This window comes from Salmo salar, chromosome 10, assembly GCF_965601325.2.
Source record: "Salmo salar chromosome 10, fSalSal1, whole genome shotgun sequence".
NCBI lineage: Eukaryota > Metazoa > Chordata > Actinopteri > Salmoniformes > Salmonidae > Salmo > Salmo salar.
Window position 1 is genome coordinate 107503506 of NC_138300.1, and position 22722 is coordinate 107526227.

Here is a 22722-nt window from a genome sequence, read left to right on the forward strand (position 1 = left end):
ATTTCAAAGTCACCATTAACCCAGTCTTGACTGCTGAAAAATATCCACTGCCCCTCATTGACGACCTCTTTTCTGGTTTAGCTGGAGGACAAAAATTTAGTAAGATAGACTTATGTCAGGCCTATCTACAGATGCATGTGGACCAAGAGTCACAAGAACTGTTGACCTTAGTGACTCACAAAGGACTGTACAGGTACCGGAGGCTTCCTTTTGGAATCACCTCAGCTCTGGCCTTGTTTCAGAGAGCTATGGACCAGATACTGAGCGGGCTCACTGGGGTCCAATGTTACCTCGATGATCTACTCATCACCGGCAAAAACGAGCAGGAGCACCTGAAAAACCTGAACGCTACACTACAGAGATTGGAGGAGTACGGTCTGAGGGTCCTGATGGACAAATGCGAGTTTTTCCGGCCCTCTGTTGAGTACCTGGGCCACGTTATCGACAGTTCGGGGCTCCACAAGGCGCCATCAAAGGTGAAGGCCGTTGTGGAAGCTCCATCCCCACAGAACGTGAGTCAGCTGAGATCATTCTTAGGACTACTGACATACTACGCAAAGTTTGTGCCAAACCTAGCTAACATGTTAAAGCCACTGCATGAACTTTTGAACAAAACCAAACAGTGGAAGTGGACAGACAGATGTGAGGAGGCATTCAAGAATGCGAAAACAGCCTTAGCTCAGTCACAGACCCACTTCAACCCCAACTTGCCATTACAGTTGGCATGTGATGCATCGCCTTATGGCGTTGGTGCAGTTGTCTCACACATCATGCCATCAGGTGAAGAAAGGCCAATTGCTTTCGCATCACGGACCTTAAGTAAAGCCGAGAGCAATTATGCACAGATAGAGCGTGAAGCACTCGCCATTGTGTTTGGAGTTAAGAAATTTCATCAGTTTCTGTTTGGCCGACGATTCACACTGCTGACGGACCATAGACCCCTCACCTCCATCTTTGGTCCCCACACCGGCATTCCGTCGCTTGCAGCCAGCCGCATGCAGCGATGGGCGTTATTGTTATCTGCTCACCAGTACGATATCAAGTACAGAAGGTCTGAGCAGCACTGCAATGCAGACGGCCTCTCAAGGCTTCCCTTACCTGTCGCACACACTGAGCACTCCCAGGCTGAAATCTTCTACTTCAAGGAAGTGACGAACACGCCCAGTTACATCTGTCCAAGTGAAAAAGTTCACCCACACTGATCCAGTGATGTCTGAGGTTGTGGACATTGTCACTCGTGGAAAAGGAGAGGTCGGACAGCCTACAACCTTACCTAGTGAGGAGAAACGAGCTCACAGTTCAGTTTGGATGCTTGCAATGGGGTTTTCGAGTCATCATACCACCGCCACTGAGAAGGCAGGTGCTTGAAGAACTCCATTCAGGGCACTGTGGCATGGTGCGAATGAAGGAGATTGCACGCAGCTACTTTTGGTGGCCAGGTCTGGATGCAGCTATCGAAGACAAGGTTAAGTCATGTAATGCATGTCAAAAGATGAGGAAAATGCCTCAGCTAGCGCCACTACACCCATGGGACTTCCCAGTGGAGCCTTGGCAGCGAGTTCACATAGACTATGCAGGCCCACTGGAGGATCGTATGTTCTTAGTCATAGTTGACACACACAGCAAATGGCCTGAGGTCACAGTGATGAAGAGCACCTCAGCGGAGAGAACCATCGAAGAGCTACGGTCAATCTTCAGTCGCTTCGGCTTGCCAACGCAACTCGTTAGTGATAATGGCCCCCAACTGGTGTCTGAAGAGTTCCGGTCATTCATGGAAGCAAATGGAATTCAGCACATCAAGTCAGCGCCGTATCACCCTGCAACGAACGGCCTCGCTGAAATATTTGTCCAAACGATGAAGCAAGCTTTAAAATCATCACAAGGGAACGGCTCCCTCAATAGGCGTCAAAATACCTTCCTGTTAAGCTACAGAAAAACTCCCCACGCTACAACCAAAGTGGCACCCGCGTCAGCCATGATGAAAAGACAGCTTTGCACGCGACTCGACCTCCTGAGACCTCCAAAGACGAAACAGGTTGTACAGACACAACAGAGAGCACAGGTGGAGAGACGGAGCAAAGCAAAAGACAGAAGCTTCATAGCTGGAGATAGAGTTCTTGCTCGGAACTACTGCAAAGGTCCAAAGTGGATACCAGCCACAGTGGTTGCACAAACAGGGCCTGTGTCCTACACAGTTCACACACTGGAAAACATCATCTGAAGGAGACACGTGGATCAACTGTTGCCAGGAACCAACCTCAGAGATGACTCATGTCAAGTGACAAACCAAGATCAGCTACTGGAGACCTACCATGACTACGAGCTATCACCTGAACATCCACTGCAGCAACCTACAAATGTGGAAAGTGCTCCAGACTCACCTGAACCAGCCAGAGTGCCTACTCAGGGTACTGTTGCACCCCAGTCTGGGCATACACCATCACCACTCAGACTCAGAGATAATGTGACTGTAGACTCACCTGTACGTCGTCATTACCCTCCAAGAGAAAGACGACCCCCTGACAGGTTGACTATTTAGTTCAGACTAACCTCCGACATTGGGGCAGAATACACCCCAGGGTTAAGTTTGGCGACTGAGGCAGTCTACCCTCAATCTCTGTTTAGAAAAGGTTATTCTGAAAAAGTTCATTTATTTACATTAACCTGTTGGGGCTACAGGTTAGCAATGAACCCCGAGACGGGATTGCTAACCAGGCTGGAAATTCAAAACATCAAAAATCTAATAATTTCAATTTCTCAAACAAGCAACTATTTTACACCATTTAAAAGATAAACATCTCCTTATTCCAACCACATTGTTCGATTTTCAAAGAGGCTTTACGGCAAAAGCATAAAGTTAGATTATGTTAGGACAGTACATAGCCACAAAAGTACAAACATCCATTTTCAATTCAAGGTCAGGCGTCACCAAAAGCAGAAACCAGCTAAGATTATGCACTAACCTTTGGCAATCTCCATCAGATGACACTCCTAGGACATTATGTTATACAATACATGCATTTTTTGTTCCATCAAGTTCATATTTATATCCAAAAACAGCATTTACAGTCGCGGTGAAATTAAGAATTTTTTTCGGCTCGAATGCTCCCAGTGAATCCAGCGTTACAAATCACGGAATTACTATGGTCTTCCCTGTGGCTCAGTTGGTAGAGCATGGTGTTTACAACGCCAGATTGGTGTGTGCAACGCCAGGGTTGTGGGTTCGATTCCCACGGGGGGCCAGTACAAAAAAAATAAATGCATGAAATGAAATGTATGCATTCACTACTGTAAGTCGCTCTGAATAAGAGCGTCTGCTAAATGACGTAATTGTAATTGTAATTGTACTATTCGAAAACATTGGTAAATTATAATATTGTCATTCAAAGAATAATATATTATCATCTCGTAATTGCTACCGAATGGCCAGATCTCAAAATAACTTTACTGGGAAATCACATTTTGCAATAAACGGGGTACTATGCTAAGAACAATAGGCTATGCTATACAGTTAGCATCATCTAATATCGATAATAACATTGTAAATATCCCCTTACCTTTGATTATCTCCATCAGAAGGCACTGCCAGGAATCCCAGGTCCAGAACAAATGTGGTTTCTTTTGACAAAGTTCATAATTTATGTCCAAATAACACCAAATAGTTAGCGTTCAGTAGGCTCCCACAAAACGTGGTGGGGGGGGGGGTGTAAAATCACGCCGAAAAGCAAAAAAAAACTAGTAAATAATCTATTTACGTTCGTTCAAACATGTCAAACGTTGTTTAGCATTAATCTTTTGGTCCATTTTTAACGTGAAACATCAGTAAACATCAGTAATATTTTCACACAACCTATCAAGTGTCTAGATAAACGATTATGACAAACTCCCTCTTCTCAGATTTATGCGCAGGCGCAAAAAAATGAAGTGACGACATGTCAACTTCCCTGCATTCTAATTTGCTCTCTGTTTATCATAGACGCTTCAAACAACTTTATAAAGATCGTTGACATCTAGTGGAAGCCGTAGGAGTTGCGAAATGAATCCTTTCTCACTATGGTATCTATAAAACAATGACACTAAATAGTACAGTCACAAAATTCAAATTTTTTTAATCTATTTTTCACAGGTTTTTGCCTGCAATATGAGTTTTGTTATACTTACAGACACCATTCAAACTGTTTTAGAAAATTCAGAGTGTTTTCTATCCGAATGTGTTAATAATATGCATATCCTAGCTTCTGAGTTGGTGTAGGAGGCAGTTAAAAATGGGCACATATTTTTTTCAAAATTTCTCAATACTGCCCCCTAGCCCCAACAGGTTTTAAGGGAACATTAAAAAGAAAACAATAGGCAAAACAGTGAATATTTACTTTTTCCTTATGAGTCATCAAAGGTAAAGGGGAGGAATATGTTGTGTATTGATATTCTAGTTTTGTCCCTTTAGGGCACCTGCAACCCCCCCCCCCCCCCCCCTTGCTTACCTACGTTAAAATGCTTGGAATGTTCTTCCTGTGAAACGCATTAAACAATGCCCACGCTAATTTCTACTCCCGTCTCATGTCCTGTCCTTATATTAGTTGTATAAGTAATACAGTGTGCTATACAACACACATTAACATAAGTATTCAGACCCTTAACTCTGTACTTTGTTGAAGCATCTTTGGCAGTGATTACAGCCTTGAGTTTTCTTGGGTATGATGCTACAAGCTTGACACATCTGTATTTGGGCTGCAGATCCTCTCAAGTTTGTCAGGTTGGATGGTTGGATGCACAGCTATTTTCAGGTCTCTCGAGAGATGTTCGATCAGGTTTAAGTCCGGGCTCTGGCTGGGCCAATCAAGAACATTCAGAGACTTGTCTGGAAGCCACTCCTGCGTTGTCTTGGCTGTGTGCTTAGGGTCATTGTCCCAGTCTGAGATCCTGAGCGCTCTGTTCTTTGCTCCGTTCATCTTTCCCTCGATCCTCACTAGTCTCCCAGTCCCTGCCGCTGATCAACATCCCCAAAGCAAGATGCTCCCACCACCATACTTCACTGTAGGGATGGAGCCAGGTTTCCTTCAGACGTGACGCTTGGCCTTCAGGCTAAAGAGTTCAATCTTGCTTTCATCAGACCAGAGAATCTCGTTTCTCATAGTCTGAGAGTCTTAAGGTGCCTTTTGGCAAACTCCAAGCGGGCTGTCATGTGCCTTTTACTGAGGAATGGCTTCCGTCTGGCCACTCTACCATAAAGGCCTGGTTGGTGGAGTGCTGCAGAGATGGTTGTCCTTCTGGAGGTTCTCCCATCTCCACAGAGGAACTCTGGAGCTCTCTCAGAGTGACCATAGGGTCCTTGGTCACCTCCCTGACCAAGGCCCTTCTCCCCCGATTGCTCAGTTTGGCCGGCGGCCAGCTCTAGGAAGAGTCTTGGTGGTTCCAAACTTTTTTCATTTAATAATGATGGAGGCCACTGTGTTCTTGGGGACCTTCAATGGTGCAGACATTTTTTGGTAACCTTCCCCAGATCTGTGCCTCAACACAAATCTGTCTCGGAGCTCTACGGACAATTCCTTCGACCTCATGACTTGGTTTTTGCTCTGACATGCACTGTCAACTGTGGGACCTTATATAGACAGGCGTATGCCTTTCCAAATCATGTCCAATCAATTTAATTTACCACATGTGGATTCCAATCAAGTTGTAGAAACATATCAAGGATGATCAATGGAAACAGGATGCACCTGAGGTCAATTTCGAGTCTCATAGCAAAGTTTCTGAAAACGTACACTACCGTTCAAAGTTTGGGGTCACTTAGAAATGTCCTTGTTTTTGAAAGAAAAGCACATTTTTTGTCCATTACAATAACATCAAATTGATCAGAAATACAGTGTAGACATTGTTAATGTTGTAAATGACTATTGTAGCTAGAAACGGCAGATTTTTTATGGAATATTTACATAGGTGTACAGAGGCCCATTATCAGCAACCATCACTCCTGTGTTCCAATGGCACATTGTGTTAGCTAATCCAAGTTTATCATTTTAAAAGGCTAACTTGTTGAGTATCTGGAGCATCAGCATTTGTGGTTTCCATTACAGGTTCAAAATGGCTAGAAACAAATAGCTTTCTTCTGAAACTTGTCAGTCTATTCTTGTTCTGAGAAATTAAGGCTATTCCATGCGAGAAATTGCCAAGAAAATGAAGATCTCATACAACGCTGTGTACTACTCCCTTCACAGAACAGCACAAGAGCGCAACAACTGAGCAAGAGGGCAAGTACATTAGAGTGTCTAGTTTGAGAAACAGATGCCTCACAAGTCCTCAACTGGCAGCTTCATTAAATAGTACCTGCAAAACACCAGTCTCAACGTCAACAGTGAAGAGGCGACTCCGGGATGCTGGCCTTCCAGGCAGAGTTCCTCTGTGTTCTTTTGTCCATCTCAATATTTTATTTTTATTGGCCAGTCTGATATATGGCTTTTTCTTTGCAACTCTGCCTAGAAGGCCAGCATCCCGGAGTCACCTCTTCACTGTTGACGTTGTGTACGTTTCTCAAACTAGACACTCTAATGTACTTGTCCTCTTGCTCAATTGTGCACCGGGGCCTCCCACTCCTCTTTCTATTCTGGTTAGAGCCAGTTTGCGCTGTTCTGTGAATGGAGTAGTACACAGCGTTGTACAAGATCTGTTAGGAGTGTGTATCGGAGGCGAAGTTAGGTGCAGGAGAGCAGAGTGTAGTGAAGAGGTGCACCTTTAATTCCAGTCAAAATGACAGCACAAAAATAATAAATGTGCCCAAAACATGGAACATAGACAAAAAGTAATGCTCGTAACAATATCCACAATATCAAAATACACGTAACACAAACAATCCTAAACAAAGACATGATGGGGAACAGAGGAATAAATACATATGAATTGATTGGGGAATGAAAACCAGGTGTGCAGGGAACAAGACAAAACAAATGGATACATGAAAAATGGAGCGGTGATGGCTAGTAAGCCGGTGACGTCGACCGCCGAACGCCGCCCGAACAAGGAGAGGAGCCGACTTCGGCATAAGTCGTGACAGTACCCCCCCCCCCCCCCCCCCCCGACGCGCGGCTCCAGCGGTGCGTCGACACCGGCCTCAGGGACGACCCGGCGAGGCGCAGAGCGATCCGGCCAGTGACGGTGGAACTCACGCAGTTGTTCAGGGTCTAATACATCAGCCACCGGAACCCAGCATCTCTCCTCCGGACCGTACCACTCCCACTCCACGAGGTACTGAAGGCCCCCTGCCCGATGCCTTGAATCCAGGATGGAACGGACGGAGTACGCCGGGGCCCCCTCGATGTCCAGAGGGGGCGGAGGAACCTCCCGTACCTCAGACTCCTGGAGCGGACCAGCCACCACTGGCCTGAGGAGAGACACATGGAACGAGGGGTTAATGTGGTAATCGGGGGGAAGCTGTAACCTGTAACATACCTCGTTCACTCTCCTCAGGACTTTGAATGGCCCCACGAACCGCGGGCCCAGCTTCCGGCAGGGCAGGCAGAGGGGCAGGCAGAGGGGCAGGTTTCGGGTCGAGAGCCAGACCCTGTCCCCTGGTGCGAACACTGGAGCCTCACTGCGGTGACGGTCCGCGCTGGTCTTTTGGCGCAGCGCAGCCTGCTGGAGGTGACCATGGGCTGAACCACTCGTCCATCACAGGAGCCTCGGTCTGACTCCAATGCCACGGTGCCAGAACCGGCTGGTACCCCAATTCACACTGAAAGGGGGAGAGGTTAGTGGAGGAGTGGAGGAGCGAGTTCTGCGCCATCTATGCCCAGGGCACGAATGCCGCCCACTCCCCCGGCCGGTCCTAGCAATAGGACCGCAGAAACCTGCCCACATCCTGGTTCACTCTCTCCACCTGCCCATTACTCTCGGGGTGGAAACCCGAGGTAAGGCTGATCGAGACCTCCAAATGTTCCATGAACGCCCTCCAGACTCACGAAGTGAACTGGGGACTCCGATCAGACACTATATCCTCAGGCACCCCGTAGTGCCGGAAGACGTGTGTAAACAGGGCCTCCGCAGTTTGTAGGGCCGTAGGGAGACCGGCATAGAGAGGAGACGACAGGACTTAGAGAAACGAGCCACAACGACCAAGATCGTGGTGTTCCCCTGTGAGGGAGGAAGATCCGTTAGAAAATCAACTGACAGATGTGACCAAAGCCATTGTGGAACGGGTAAGGGATGTAGCTTACCTCTGGGCAGGTGTCTAGGAGCCTTACACTGGGAGCACACCGATCAGGAGGAAACATAAGCCCTCACGTCCCGAGTCAAGGTGGGCCACCAGTACTTCCCAGACAGACAGCGCACTGTCCGACCGATCCCCGGATGACCAGAAGAGGGTGATGTGTGGGCCCAATAGATGAACTGGTCACGGACAGCAGACAGAACGTACTGAAGTCTGACGGGACACTGGAGTGGAGCAGGTTCAGTACGCAACGCCCGCTCAATGTCCGCATCCAGCTCCCACACGACCGGCGCTACCAGGCAGGAGGCCGGGAGAATGGGAGGCTGATCCATGGGCCGCTCTGTGTCATACAGCCGGGACAGTGCGCCTGCCTTAACATTCTGGGAACCTGGTCTGTAGGACAGGGTGAACACAAAACGGGTAAAGAACATGGCCCACCTTGCCTGACGAGGATTCAGTCTCCTAGCTGCCCGGATGTACTCCAGGTTGTGGTGGTCAGTCCAGATGAGGAAACGGTGTTTAGCCCCCTCAAGCCAATGTCTCCACGCCTTCAAAGCCTTAATCACAGCCAACAGCTCCCGGTCCCCCACATCATAGTTCCGCTTCGCTGGGGGCGGAGCTTCGGTGGCGTGCCCGAGCGCTGAGAGAGCACGGCTCTGATCCCAGCCTCTGACGTGTCCACCTCTACTATGAATGCCAAAGAGGGATCCGGATGGGCCAGCACGGGAGCCGAGATAAACAGAGCTCTCAGCTGCCCAAAAGCCCTGTCCGCCTCAACCGACCACTGCAGATGTACAGGACCCCCCTTCAGCAGTGAGGTAATGGGAGCAGCTACCTGGCCAAAACCCCGGATAAATCTCCAGTAGTAATTGGCAAACCCAAAAAATCTCTGCACCTCCTTTACCATGGTGGGAGTCGGCCAATTACGCACGGCTGCTATGCGGTCACTCTCCATCTCCACCCCTGATGTGGAAATGCGATACCCTTGGAAGGAGACGGACTGTTGAAAGAACAGGCATTTCTCAGCCTTGACATACAGGTCATGCTCCAACAGTCGTCCAAGTACCTTGCGCACCAAGGACACATGCTCGGCGCGTGTAGTGGAGTATATCAGAATGTCATCGATATACACCACTACACCCTGCCCGTGCAGATCCCTGAAAATCTTGTCTACAAAGGATTGGAAGACTGAGGGAGCATTCATCAACCTGTACGGTACTCATAATGCCCTGAGGTGGTACTAAACGCCGTCTTCCACTCGTCTCCCTCTCGGATACGCACCAGATTGTACGTACCCCTGAGATCCAGTTTAGTGAAGAAGCGCGGATACATGACTCAATCGCCGTGGCGATAAGAGGTAGCGGTTAACTGTACCTCACTGTGATTTGATTGAGACCTCTATAATCAATGTACGGGCGCAGACCTCCATCCTTCTTCTTCACAAAAAAGAAACTCGAGGAGGCGGGTGAAATGGAGGACCGAATGTACCCCTGACGCAGGGATTCGGAGACATGTCTCCATAGCCACCGTCTCCTCTTGTGACAGGGGATACATGTGACTCCTGGGAAGTGCAGCGTCTACCAGGAGATTTATCGCACAATCCCGCCGTCGATGGGGTGGTAATTGAGTCGCCTTCTTCTTACAGAAGGCGAGAGCCAAATCGGTATATTCTGGGGGAATGCGCACGGTGGAGACCTGGTCTGGACTTTCCACCGTGGTAGCACCAACGGAAACCCCTACACACCTCCCCGAGCACTCTCGCGACCACCCCGTGAGAGCCCTCTGTTGCCAGGAAATGGTGGGGTTATGACGAGCCAACCAGGGAAGGCCTAGTACCACGGGAAACGCAGGAGAGTCAATGAGAAAGAGACTGATTCTCTCATCGTGAACCCCCTGCATCTCCATGGCCAGGGAGATGGTGGTCTCCCTGATTAGCCTCGACCCTAATGGTCGACTATCCAGAGTGTGAACCAGAAAAGGTCTATCCACAGGAATAATGGGGATCCCTAAACTAAGTGCTAATGTTCTGTCAATAAAATTCCCAGCTGCGCCTGAATCGACGAGTGCCTTATGCTGGGAATGCGGGGAGAACTCAGGGAAACAAACAGGTACAAACAGGTGGACAACAGAGGACTCTGGATGAGAGTGGTGCATATTCACCTGGGGTGACGTCAGAGTGCCCTGCCTGCTGCCTCGACTCCCAGAGGGACCAACCCGGCACCGACCGGCAGTGTGCCCACTGCGGCCACAGATGGTGCATGTGAAGGCCCCTCCTTCAGCCTCCCTATGCGCAGCCCCTCCAAACTCCATGGGTACCGGAGCGGGAGTGCTGGGAGATGGAACTGACAGAGCACCCTCAGGACGTCCACGGATGACCAGCACGTTATCCAACCGGATAGACATATCCACCAGTTGGTCAAAGGTGGTGGTGGCATCCCTACAGGCCAACTCCCGTCGGACGTCCTCACGTAAGCTGCATCGATAGTGGTCGATGAGGGCCCTATCGTTCCATCCTGCTCCGGCAGCCAAGGTCCGGAACTCCAGCACGAAATCCTGTGCGCTCCTCGTCCCCTGCCTCAAATAGAAGAGTCGTTCACCCGCCGCTCTACCTTCGTGCGGATGGTCAAAGACAGCCAGGAAACGGCGGGTAAACTCCTCGAAGTGGTCCAACGCCGCGTCTTCCTCTCCCCACACGACGTTTGCCCACTCCAGAGCTCTCCCCGAGAGGCATGAGACGAGGGCAGATACTCTCTCCCTTCCTGAGGGAGCTGGGTGAACAGTGGGCAGGTATAGGTCCAGTTGTAAAAGGAACCCCTGGCACTGTGCGGCCGTCCCATCATACTCCCTGGGAAGGGAGAGACGTATTCCACTGGAGCTGGATCCGGACGTGACGGGTAGAGATAACCCCGGTTGAGCTGGTCGAGGCGCTGGAGAGAGGTCCATGGTCTGGACAACGCAATCCATCATGGCACCGAGATGATGTAGCATAGCAGCGTGTTCCTGGACGTGTTCCTTGACTCCTCTGACCGGTGTACCTGCTCCTGCTGACTCCATGGTTAGTAGGATTCTTTTAGAAGTGTGTATCGGAGGCGAAGTCAGGTGCAGGAGAGCAGAGTGTATTGAACAGGCGCACTTTTAATTCCGGTCAAAATGACAGCACAAAAATAACAATAAATATACCCAAAACACAGAACATAGACAAAAAGTAATGCACGTAACAATATCCACAATATCAAAATACACGTAACACAAACAATCCTACACAAAGACATGATGGGGAACAGAGGAATAAATACATATGAATTGATTGGGGAATGAAAACCAGGTGTGCAGGGAACAAGACAAAACAAATGGATACATGAAAAATGGAGCGGCGATGGCTAGAAAGCCGGTGATGTCGACCGCCGAACGCCGCCCGAACAAGGAGAGGAGCCGACTTCGGCTGAAGTCGTGACAAGATCTTCAGTTTCTTGGCAATTTCTCGCATGGAATAGCCTTCATTTCTCAGAACAAGAATAGACTGACGAGTTTCAGAAAAAAGTTATTTGTTTCTGTCTATTTTGAGCCTGTAATCGAACAAATGCTGATGCTCCAGATACTCAACTATTGTCCTAAATCAACCATTTATCGGATCATCAAGAACTTCAAGGAGAGCGGGTTCAGTTGTTGTGAAGAAGGCTTCAGGGCGCCCAAGAAAGTCCAGCAAGCGCCAGGATCATCTCCTAATGTAGATTCAGCTGCGGGATCGGGGCACCACCAGTACAGAGCTTGCTCAGAAATGGCAGCAGGCAGGTGTGAGTGCATCTGCACGCACAGTGAGGCAAATACTTTTGGAGGATGGCCTGGTGTCAAGAAGGGCAGCAAAGAAGCCACTTCTCTCCAGGAAAAACATCAGGGACAGACTGATATTCTGCAAAAGGTACAGGGATTGGACTGCTGAGGACTGGGGTAAAGTCATTTTTTCTGATGAATCTCCTTTCCGATTGTTTGGGGCATCCGGAAAAAAGCTTGTCCGGAGAAGACAAGGCGAGCGCTACCATCAGTCCTGTGTCATGCCAATAGTAAAGCATCCTGAGACCATTCATGTGTGGGGTTGCTTCTCAGCCAAGGGAGTGGGCTCACTCACAATTTTGCCTAAGAACACAGCCATGAATAAAGAATGGTACCAACACATCCTCCGAGAGCAACTTCTCCCAACCATCCAGGAACAGTTTGGTGACGAACAATGCCTTTTCCAGCATGATGGAGCACCTTGCCATAAGGCAAAAGTGATAACTAAGTGGTTTGGGGAACAAAACATCAATAATTTGGGTCCATGGCCAGGAAACTCCCCAGACCTTAATCCCATTGAGAACATGTGGTCAATGCTCGAGAGGCGGGTGGACAAACAAAACCCCACAAATTCTGACAAACTCTAAGCATTGATTATGCAAGAATGGGCTGCCATCAGTCAGGATGTGGTCCAGAAGTTAATTGACAGCATGCCAGGGTGGATTGCAGAGGTCTTGAAAAAGAAGGGTCAACATTGCAAATATAGACTCTTTTCAACAACTTCATGTAATTGTCAATAAAAGCCTTTGACACTTATGAAATGCTTGTAATTATACTTCAGTATTCCATAGTAACATCTGACAAAAATATCTAAAGACACTGAAGCATCAAACTTTGTGAAAATTAATATTTGTGTCATTCTCAAAATTTTTGGCCACGACTGTAGATATTCCATTAAAAATCAGCCGTTTCCAGCTACAATAGTCATTTACAACATTAACAATGTTAACAACACTGTTTTTCTGATCAATTTGATGTTATTTTAATGGACAAAAAATGTGCTTTTCTTTCAAAAACAAGGACATTTCTAAGTGACCCCAAACTTTTGAACGGTAGTTTATGTAAATAAGGTATTAAAAAAAAAATTGTAAAACATTTGCAAACAAATCTAAAAACGTGTTTTTCGCTTTGTAATTATGGGGTATTGTGTGTAGATTGATGAGGAACATTTTTTATTTAATCCATTTTAGAATAAGGCTGTAACGTAACAAAATGTGTAAAAAGTCAAGGGGTCTGAATACTTTCCGAAAGCACTGTATACTCTCATTTTGAGAATAGTCGAAATTAACGTGTTTTTTGCTTCAAGTGTAATATTTATTGGCAGTTAGTGACAGATAATATCCTGTCACTCTTAATCAATGAAAATCAATTAGTAGACAGAGAGATTAACTTTTTTTAAATAACAGATTTACTTTTTGGAAATTCCCCCCACACTCAGAAAATAGTTATCTGAGTTACTGTAGAACATAAGGACATACTGCCAGACCGCTTGGAAAAATAAGTCAATTTTGTAATGCCTCTATTACAAATGTCAGTATTTTTTGTACATAAGTCGGTATTTATTGTTCTTTTAAAAATCATAAGCACATATTAAAGTATTTTGCCTTCTTTTCATTGCATCTGACAAAGGTGTAAGGTGCAAAAGCTATTTCTGTGAAAAAAATGATAAATTATTATTTAGTATAGATGTGGTATAAAGACATTTTCTGCTCTATAATTTATTGGGATATTCTTCCATCCCACTCTTTCATCGTTGGCTGCTTACTTTCAGATAGCTTATTGATCTCGACTGCTGTCCCAAAGTTGATGATTTCCTGGTTGATCATGCAGAATAGTACACTCGTAATATTTAAAAATATGGCTTTGTTTTGCTTTAAAGTTATATATATATATTCATTCCTCCTGACCATTTCCTGTATTAGTTCTGGTTTTAAAGGAGCAACTTTTCTGAATGTGCATTTCCTGATGATGACTAATGCCTGTGCAGAGTATGGTAAACGCATCGTGTATCATTATTTATTTGTAAATAGGAAGTAGTCAATACTGTTGCATCTGGGTCAATTATAACCATTGTTCCTCTGTTCCCCCCATATTTAGTTTTGTTGATATTTCATAGACATAAGTAACCATTGAATTTCAACAAGTTAGCAAGTGTTGTGGTCCTTTATTTGTCCAAATGCCCAGTGTTTGGGTTAGTTGTGCTTCATGATAGCAAGTGCCAAGGAACTTCACATTGGGCCTATTTGCCGATGACTGTATGATTATGAATCTGCTATTATGTCCTCAGTTTTCACTGATGCTCCGAATGTGTTGTCCTTGGTATTTTCAGCCTTCATAAAAATCGAATCATTTTTATTATAAATCCAGATTGGGTATCAATGTGCAGTCACCAAATATATTTGTATACAAATAAATGTACTGCATTGTAAAATGCTTGTCTGAGATGTCGTATGTCACTAAGAACAACTTTGTACCGTTTGTGAAAATGATTTGAACTATGGTCAATGGTGGTTGCGTATGAAGCACAGTTATTAAAACCTTGGAAATAGCGCCTTCCATCGGAATTTCCAACCAAAATTGATGACATGTGTTAAGGGGTCCGGTGGAAGCGCGCAACTGTATATAATCAATTTGACGTATAGGCATGCTCCATGGTGGCATTACAAAGAAAATATGATATGCTTTTATGTTTCAGGAAGGGGAAGGAATAGTCTATGAGAGACGTTTCGGGGTAACCGAATTGCGCACTAGGCCTAGCCTTAATAAACAAGCAGCATAGGATGTGGCCTGCAAGGGTGCCATTGCTCTCCGGTGACAAGTGGACTGTTTTTACACCTTCCTTCTAAATAAGGACGCAGCCTGTCAGACATATGACCACCGACCCAATTTGGGAGCTGCCAAAGGGTCTCTCATGTCCCGCAGTTGCTTAACGCCACCCAATGAGGTCTCTCCCTTCCTCGGTTTCACGGGCGCTGTGACAGTGTTCCGTTGAACTCTCCAGGGCACTGCAGTTCAGCGACTCTTTTCTTGCTTGCTCGCAACTTCACTCTCTACATCCTCGGCCCTTGTATTATTCGACGGGGCAGCGGTGAAGTCAGCATGACGTCATCTAGAGATGCGATAGCCTGGCATGGTGAAACAGAGTTTTGGTGAGTGGTATTCTCCACGGCCTGCGTTGCCTACAGAGAGAGAGAGGCGCGGAGCTGCAAAACATGGTAATCATCACCGCCACCACCTCAAGCTCTGCCGCACACTCTCCTATTTCTACCCCTCTGCACTGGGGCTCTCGTTTCATACCCAGAGTTCAGATCCGCGTTCCAAAAATAATCCACTGCCAGCATGCCGAAGGAAGAAAAACAAGAAGAGTGTTATTTTTAGGGCCATTAATTTTGACCACGTGCCCCGAAGGTAAACCGGAAGGCCATTGCGCAAAGGCTCCTCATCAGTATGTCCTACGAGGCCAGCACGCACTGGACGTTGACTGCGATTGTTCTCTTGGGGTACCTAGTCGGGATTGTGTCATCATATCCTATTCCAAGCAGGACAAATGCAACTTTATTGGAGAAAAGATGGGAGACCCTCTTCTCCCGCTCCATTCTGGGCATCTCGGGGGAGAGATCGGACCTGAACTGGGAGAGTGACTATTTGCTAGGTATCAAAAGAGTGCGGAGGCTCTACTGCAACGTGGGCATCGGGTTTCACCTCCAAGTCCTCCCAGACGGCAGGATAAATGGTGTACATAATGAAAACCAGTACAGTGAGTTGCTTCCACAGATGTAATGCAATAGACATCACATAAAGGGGTCGTCAATAATTATGCATCAAACAGAGCCTATAGCCCATATTTTGCGTGATGTGTCATAAGACGCGAAGGGAACATTGGATGACTTCTAGAGCAAAGACAAATCTATTAAAAACACTATCCACCAGTGCTAAATATCTCCCTAAGCTCAAACATGACATGAATGTATGGACGTATTTAGACAACAACTTATTTTTACACTGGCTCCTACAGCGGCCCAGAAACGAACAGTCACCGACACCGCACACGTCCAAAAGGGCAAATATTACACGATAGCCTAAACTGAGCAAATATCGAAAATTGAATGTGGGAATGTATATAGAACAAAGACTCAGCATCCTGCGTAGCAACCTGCAAGGTTACACCCACAAACGCAGAGCACATCCTAGCTATAGCCTAGCCTACAACCATTTCGAAACATATTTTGTGCCAGTCTGATCGGATGTGTTTTTCCAATATCTAATATTTGGTATTTTGTTCAATTAGGTCTATTAGAGATCTCAACGGTAGAGCGAGGAGTGGTTAGCTTGTATGGTGTGAGAAGTGAGCTGTTTGTCGCAATGAATGGCCGAGGAAGGTTATACGGAACGGTAGGTATGCTCACTATTACATTTATTGTCCTGCAATATTTGTTTGAATGGTTCCGCGTGGCATTTGCTATTATGACTGATCGGGTTTTATTTGCATGCCATTTAAAGCTGTTGGGTGTGCCTATCTTAACATGTGCTGTGAATTATGTGATAAGACATATGCTAGTGGAATGGTATTTTGGTATTTTTTATGGTTCATTATATATATGTTTACCCTTTCTTATTATGCATTCGTATTTAATTGTAGGCAGCAAATGAGCTAGGGGCCTGTTCATGGTCGACTTGCCTTGGGCAATAATGATGAGGTTAACAGACGCATAATTTGGTCACGCTCTGTAATATGGCCCTGTGTGCGGGGAAAGCCCCCCGACACTCCGACACTCCAGAACCTGTCATCGTGACTTGGGACCATATGAAATTCGTCCATTAAAGATGAATATGATTTACATGTTAGGTTACATTTATAGGTTATGCCTATCACTGAAGCCCCGTTTATACCTGGTGCTAATATGGGACCTTTGTCCTGATCTTATATACATTCTGATTGTGCCCACATTTCCAGAAATGTGTATTAAAATGTGTCTTATCTGTCCACTGTGTCTGCATTGTGAACAGATTTCCTGGTCCCTTCACTTATGCACATTTTTCACAGCTATTATTTCAAAATAACGTTTCTTTATTGTAAGACACATATTGATGTAATCAGTTAATGGTGCCTCCTGTCAATGATTTTAGAGGGCAAAATAATTATGATTTAAAATGGTGCCTCCTGTCAATGATTTTAGAGGGCAAAATAATTATGATTTAAAATGGTTTCTCTGTCCAGATCTGTCTACACTTGTAAGATATCCAGACACAATGTGTGACTGACTACCTCCGGAGGTGGGCAGGATGATCTGACCACAATCAGGTCACAATGTGTCTTTTGATTGTCTACACCTGTCTACAAATGTGGGCAAAATCAGAATGTGGACAAGATCAGGACAAAGGACGCAAATTAGAACCAGGTATAAATGGGGCTTGAGTGAAGTGCATCCTCTGACTATAGATGTTGAACAAATAGTTTTGAGCTAGGATTGAGTTAATCTCCAACAAGTCGATCAAGAGCTACCAGTAGCTCACTGCCCACCTGTGAGTAGCTCACCAAACAATTCTGAAACTACACTGAACAAAAATATATGCTATAATTTCAAAGATTTTACTGAGTTACAGTTCATATATGCAAATCAGTCAATTTAAATAAATTCATTAGGCCATAATCTATGGATTTCACATGATTGGGAATGCAGATATGCCTCTGTAGGCCACAGAAAGGTAGGGGCGTGGATCAGAAAACCATTCAATATATGGTGTGACCACCATTCGCCTCATGCAGCGCAACACATCGCCTTCGCATAGAGTTGATCAGGCTGTAGATTGTGGCCTGTGGAATGTTGTCCAACTCCTCTTCAATGGCTGTGCGAAGTTGCTGGATATTTTTCTGGAACTGGAACACGCTGTCGAACATGTCGATCCAGAGTAGAGGTCGACCGATTAATTGGAATGGCCGATTAATTAGGGCCGATTTCAAGTTTTCATAACAATTTTTTTTAGACCTTTATTTAACTAGGCAAGTCAGTTAAGAACACATTCTTATTTTCAATGACGGCCTAGGAACGGTGGGTTAACTGCCTTGTTCAGGGGCAGAACGACAGATTTTTACCTTGTCAGCTTGGGGATGCAACCTTATGGTTAACTAGTCCAACGCTCTAACCACCTGCTTTACGTTGCACTCCACGAGGAGCCTGCCTGTTACGCGAATGCAGTAAGAAGCCAAGGTAAGTTGCTAGCTAGCATTAAACTTATCTTATAAAAAACATTCAATCAATCATAATCACTAGTTAACTACACATGGTTGATGATATTACTAGTTTATCTAGCCAGTCCTGCGTTGCATATAATCGATGTGGTGCGCATTCGCGAAAAAGGACTGTCTTTGCTCCACGTGTACCTAACCATAAACATCAATGCCTTTCTTAAAATCAATACACAAGTATATATTTTTAAACCTGCATATTTAGTTATTAATATTGCCTGCTAACATGAATTTCTTTTAACTAGGGAAAATGTGTCACTTCTCTTGCAAACAGAGTCAGGGTATATGCAGCAGTTTGGGCCGCCTGGCTCGTTGCGAACTGTGAAGACTATTTCTTCCTAACAAAGGCAGCCAAGTTCCCCAAACGGGGGATGATTTAACAAAAGCGCATTTGCGAAAAAAAAGCACAATCGTTGCACGACTGTACCTAACCATAAACATCAATGCCTTTCTTAAAATCAATACACCGAAGTATATATTTTTAAACCTGCATATTTAGCTAAAAGAAATCCAAGTTAGCAGGCAAAATTAACCAGGTGAAATTGTGTCAGTTCTCTTGCGTTTCTTGCACGCAGAATCAGGGTATATGCAACAGTTTGGGCCGCCTGGCTCGTTGCGAACTAATTTGCCAGAATTTTTCAGAATTATGACATAACATTGGAGGTTGTGCAATGTAACAGGAACATTTAGACTTATGGATGCCACCCGTTAGATAAAATACGGAACGGTTCCGTATTTCACTGAAAGAATAAACGTGATAGTTTCCGGATTCGATGATATTAATGACCTAAGGCTCGTGTTTCTGTGTGTTATTATGTTATAATTAAGTCTATGATTTGATAGAGCAGTCTGACTGAGCGGTGGTAGGCTCCAGCAGGCTCGTAAGCGTTCATTCAAAATAGCACTTTCGTGCTTTTTGCCAGCAGCCCTTCGCAATGCATTGCGCTGTTTATGACTTCAAGCCTATCAACTCCCAAGATTAGGCTGGTGTAACCGATGTGAAATGGCTAGCTAGTTAGCGGGGTGCGCGCTAATAGTGTTTCAAACGTCACTCGCTCTGAGACTTGGAGTAGTTGTTCCCCTTCATCTACATGGGTAACACTGCTTCGAGGGTGGCTGTTGTCGATGTGTTCCTGGTTTGAGCCCAGGTAGGAGCGAGGAGAGGGACGGAAGCTATACTGTTACACTGGCAATACTAAAGTGCCTATAAGAACATCCAATAGTCAAAGGTATATGAAATACAAATCGTATAGAGAGAAATAGTCCTATAATTCCTATAATAACTACAACCTAAAACTTCTTACCTGGGAATATTGAAGACTCATGTTAAAAGGAACCACCAGCTTTCATATGTTCTCATGTTCTGAGCAAGGAACTTAAACGTTAGCTTTCTTACATGGCACATAATGCACTTTTACTTTCTTCTCCAACACTTTGTTTTTGCATTATTTAAACCAAATTGAACGTTTCATTATTTATTTGAGGCTAAATTGATTTTATTGATGTATTATATTAAGTAAAAATAAGTGTTCATTCAATATTGTTGTAATTGTCATTATTACAAATAAATAAATACAAAATTCAGCCGATTAATCGGTATCGGGGTTTTTGGGTCCTCCAATAATCGGTATCGGTATCAGCATTGAAAAATCATAATCGGTCGACCTCTAATCCAGAGCATCCCAAACATGCTCAATGGGTGACATGTCTTGTGAGTATGCAGGCCATGGAGGAACGGGGACTTTTTCAGCTTCCAGGAATTGTGTACAGATCCTTGCTACATGGGGCCAAGCATTATCATGCTGAAACATGAGGTGATGGCGGCGGATGAATGGCACGACAATGTCCTCAGGGTCTCGTCGTGGTATCTCTGTGCATTCATATTGCCATTGATAAAATGCAATTGTGTTCGTTGTCCAGTATCTTATCCCTGCCCATACCATAACCTAACCAGTTATGATGCCGAACTGCAGTCAGGATAACAAGCACCCTTATTAGCTTCCCTGAGACAGTTTCTGACAGTTTGTGCAGAAATTCTTTGGTTGTGCAAACCCATAGTTTCATCAGCTGTCAGATGGCTGGTCTCAGACGATCCTACAGATGAATAAACCAGATGTGGAGGTCCAGGGCTGGCATGGTTGCATGTGGTCTGCGGTTGGAGACCGGTTGGATATACTACCAAATTTTCTAAAATGACGTTGGAGGCGGCTTATGGTAGAGAAATTAGCATTCAGTTCTCTGGCAACAGCTCTGGTGGACATTCCTGCAGTCAGCATGCCAATTGCACGCTCTCTAAAAACTTGAGACATCTGTGGTATTGTGTTATGTGACAAAACTGAGTGGCCTTTTATTGTTCCCAGCACAAGGTACACCTGTGTAATGATCTTGCTGTTTAATCAGCTTCTTGACATGCCACACCTGTCAGGTGGATGGATTATCTTGGCAAAGGATTGGCTCACTAACAGGGATTTAAACAAATTAGTGCACAACATTTGAGAGAAATAAGATGTTTGTGTGTATGACAAATGTCTGCGATCATTTATTTCAGCTCATTAAACATGGGACAAAGACTTTCTATGTTGCGTTTATATTTTTGTTCAGTATACATGCAATTTTCACGTGTTCTCACAAGTATCAGACACCGCAAGCTCCTAGCTAGCCTACTATATAATCAACGCACCATTGACATTATCCCACCCCAGGTTAGCCACTATTGGCCAAACCTAGCACAATATCTGCCAATTAATTTCCAGCAATATTGCCCCTGTCTGTCTGTGGTGCGCGCGTTTGTCTATCACTCCGTGTGTAGCCAGTTGACGTGATTTTGACAGAAATACTTTCCCCAAAACCTTCTCAATGAAATGTTAACTGCAAAGTAGGATTATCTGGTAGAAGTATATCATGAGTAAGTATATAATTTGTATCTATTATGTGTTATTTGCAAACTTTGCAATTAAATGAGCAGCAGCAGTACAGAACCATGCTAGACCGACACGTTAGATGACACATTCCTCGCTTGCTAGATGCGCAATTAAAGGGCCAGATGCGCAATTAAAGAGGAAATTACACTCGAATCAAAATGTGTTCGTTTTGTTCTAGACACCCCCCAAAATTGTCTTCTGATGTGATTTAAGCATTAACATGGCCTCAGAACGTTCCAATTCCGTTGTTTCTGTATGAACAATTGTACATTTGAGAGTTAAAAACAAAAAACATCTAAAACCAGGAAAAAGAAAACTGAGAAAACATAATTTGGGAAAATATAAAACAGAATTTGAGAAAAAAAATTACAGATTTTATAGGGCCCCCTTAGAGTTGTTTATTAACCATTATTCTTCCAGGTATATTGACAGAAAACAGTGCACTACTTTCTCTTGTACCCTAAGGACCCAGAAAGAGTTGCAGAGAGAAGGGAAGAATGTGCCTATTTGAAAAAAATTTAAATTAGCTCTCCAAGGTTGGAGACCACTGTATTAGGGTATCTCTGACGGACGTCATCAGCTCCCCGTCTTGTCGATAGTCCCAGCACATGCTGTCTTTTCACAACTTATTATTGCAGAAAATGGTCAGAAAAATAATACTCTGAAAAATATTATTTGTGAAATGTTTATTAGGATAGACAAATGAACAACTTGCAAGGTGAGCAAAAGAAGGCCCATGCAGCTTTCCAATTGCGCATCAATGAACATCACAAAAAGGATACAGTTACATAGTGTATGCAATTAACAACACGTTTACATTAAAGACATACTCTGGTATTTTGGTAACTAATAAAGTATTTTTGAAACCTCTCGCTTTGGGCTGGATGTGTCAATGTGTAGTTCATGCATGCATAATCTATGATCAGAATTACTGGCTTACCTCAATCAGCCACGAAATCCCTATTTTGAAACTATCTGTTTTCTTGAAGATGTGTTGTGCCATTTTCCCTACATTTCCTGCAATGTAGGCCAGCCCACTAGCAATTTGAGTTCTAACCAATGAGCTTCAGCCCCTCAAGCATTTGATTGACAGCTAGCAAGACGACTGCCCAGCTTTATCCAATGAGGTTGCACGGCCCAGTGGACACAGTAGAGAGAGAGAGAGCGCAATTACTTGGTGCACATATGTGACGTAGTACGCAATTTTCAGGGACCACTTTTTGGTTCGTGAGTGCTACATTCAGAACTACTGGCTAAAAAGTATACAAAAGTACTAGATAATCTCTTTAATTATTGCACTAATAATTCATTGGTTAATAGGCTAATTAATTACCCATATGGGTGAGAAATAAGTTGTACAGCAGTGCTACCTGTGTGTAATACACATTCATTGATGTTTTAAAAGGATAGTTCACGTTTACTTCATCTTATTACTACACATAAATACGTCTATAGACCTGTAGTCTATAGGAGGTAGTAAACCAACATTTGTTTTTGTTCAGTTAGCTGCAGCTTAGTATTGT

The 22722-nt window shown here is 44.8% G+C and overlaps 1 protein-coding gene across 2 annotated transcripts in view; it reads left to right on the forward strand.

Moving 5' to 3' along the window:
• LOC106561359 (fibroblast growth factor 6) overlaps positions 1-22722 on the forward strand; it is a 73712-nt gene that overhangs the window by 46549 nt on the left and 4441 nt on the right. Inside the window, exons 1-2 of one of the 2 annotated variants that reach the window (XM_014125225.3) lie at positions 7106-15788; positions 16320-16423. The exons of the other annotated variant lie outside the window; for it this stretch is intronic. Of the exons in view, the coding sequence (XP_013980700.1) occupies positions 15479-15788; positions 16320-16423 (414 nt within the window). The 5' untranslated portion in view covers positions 7106-15478. Of the gene's footprint in view, positions 1-7105; positions 15789-16319; positions 16424-22722 lie in introns of those variants that run through there. 2 annotated transcript variants of the gene reach the window in all.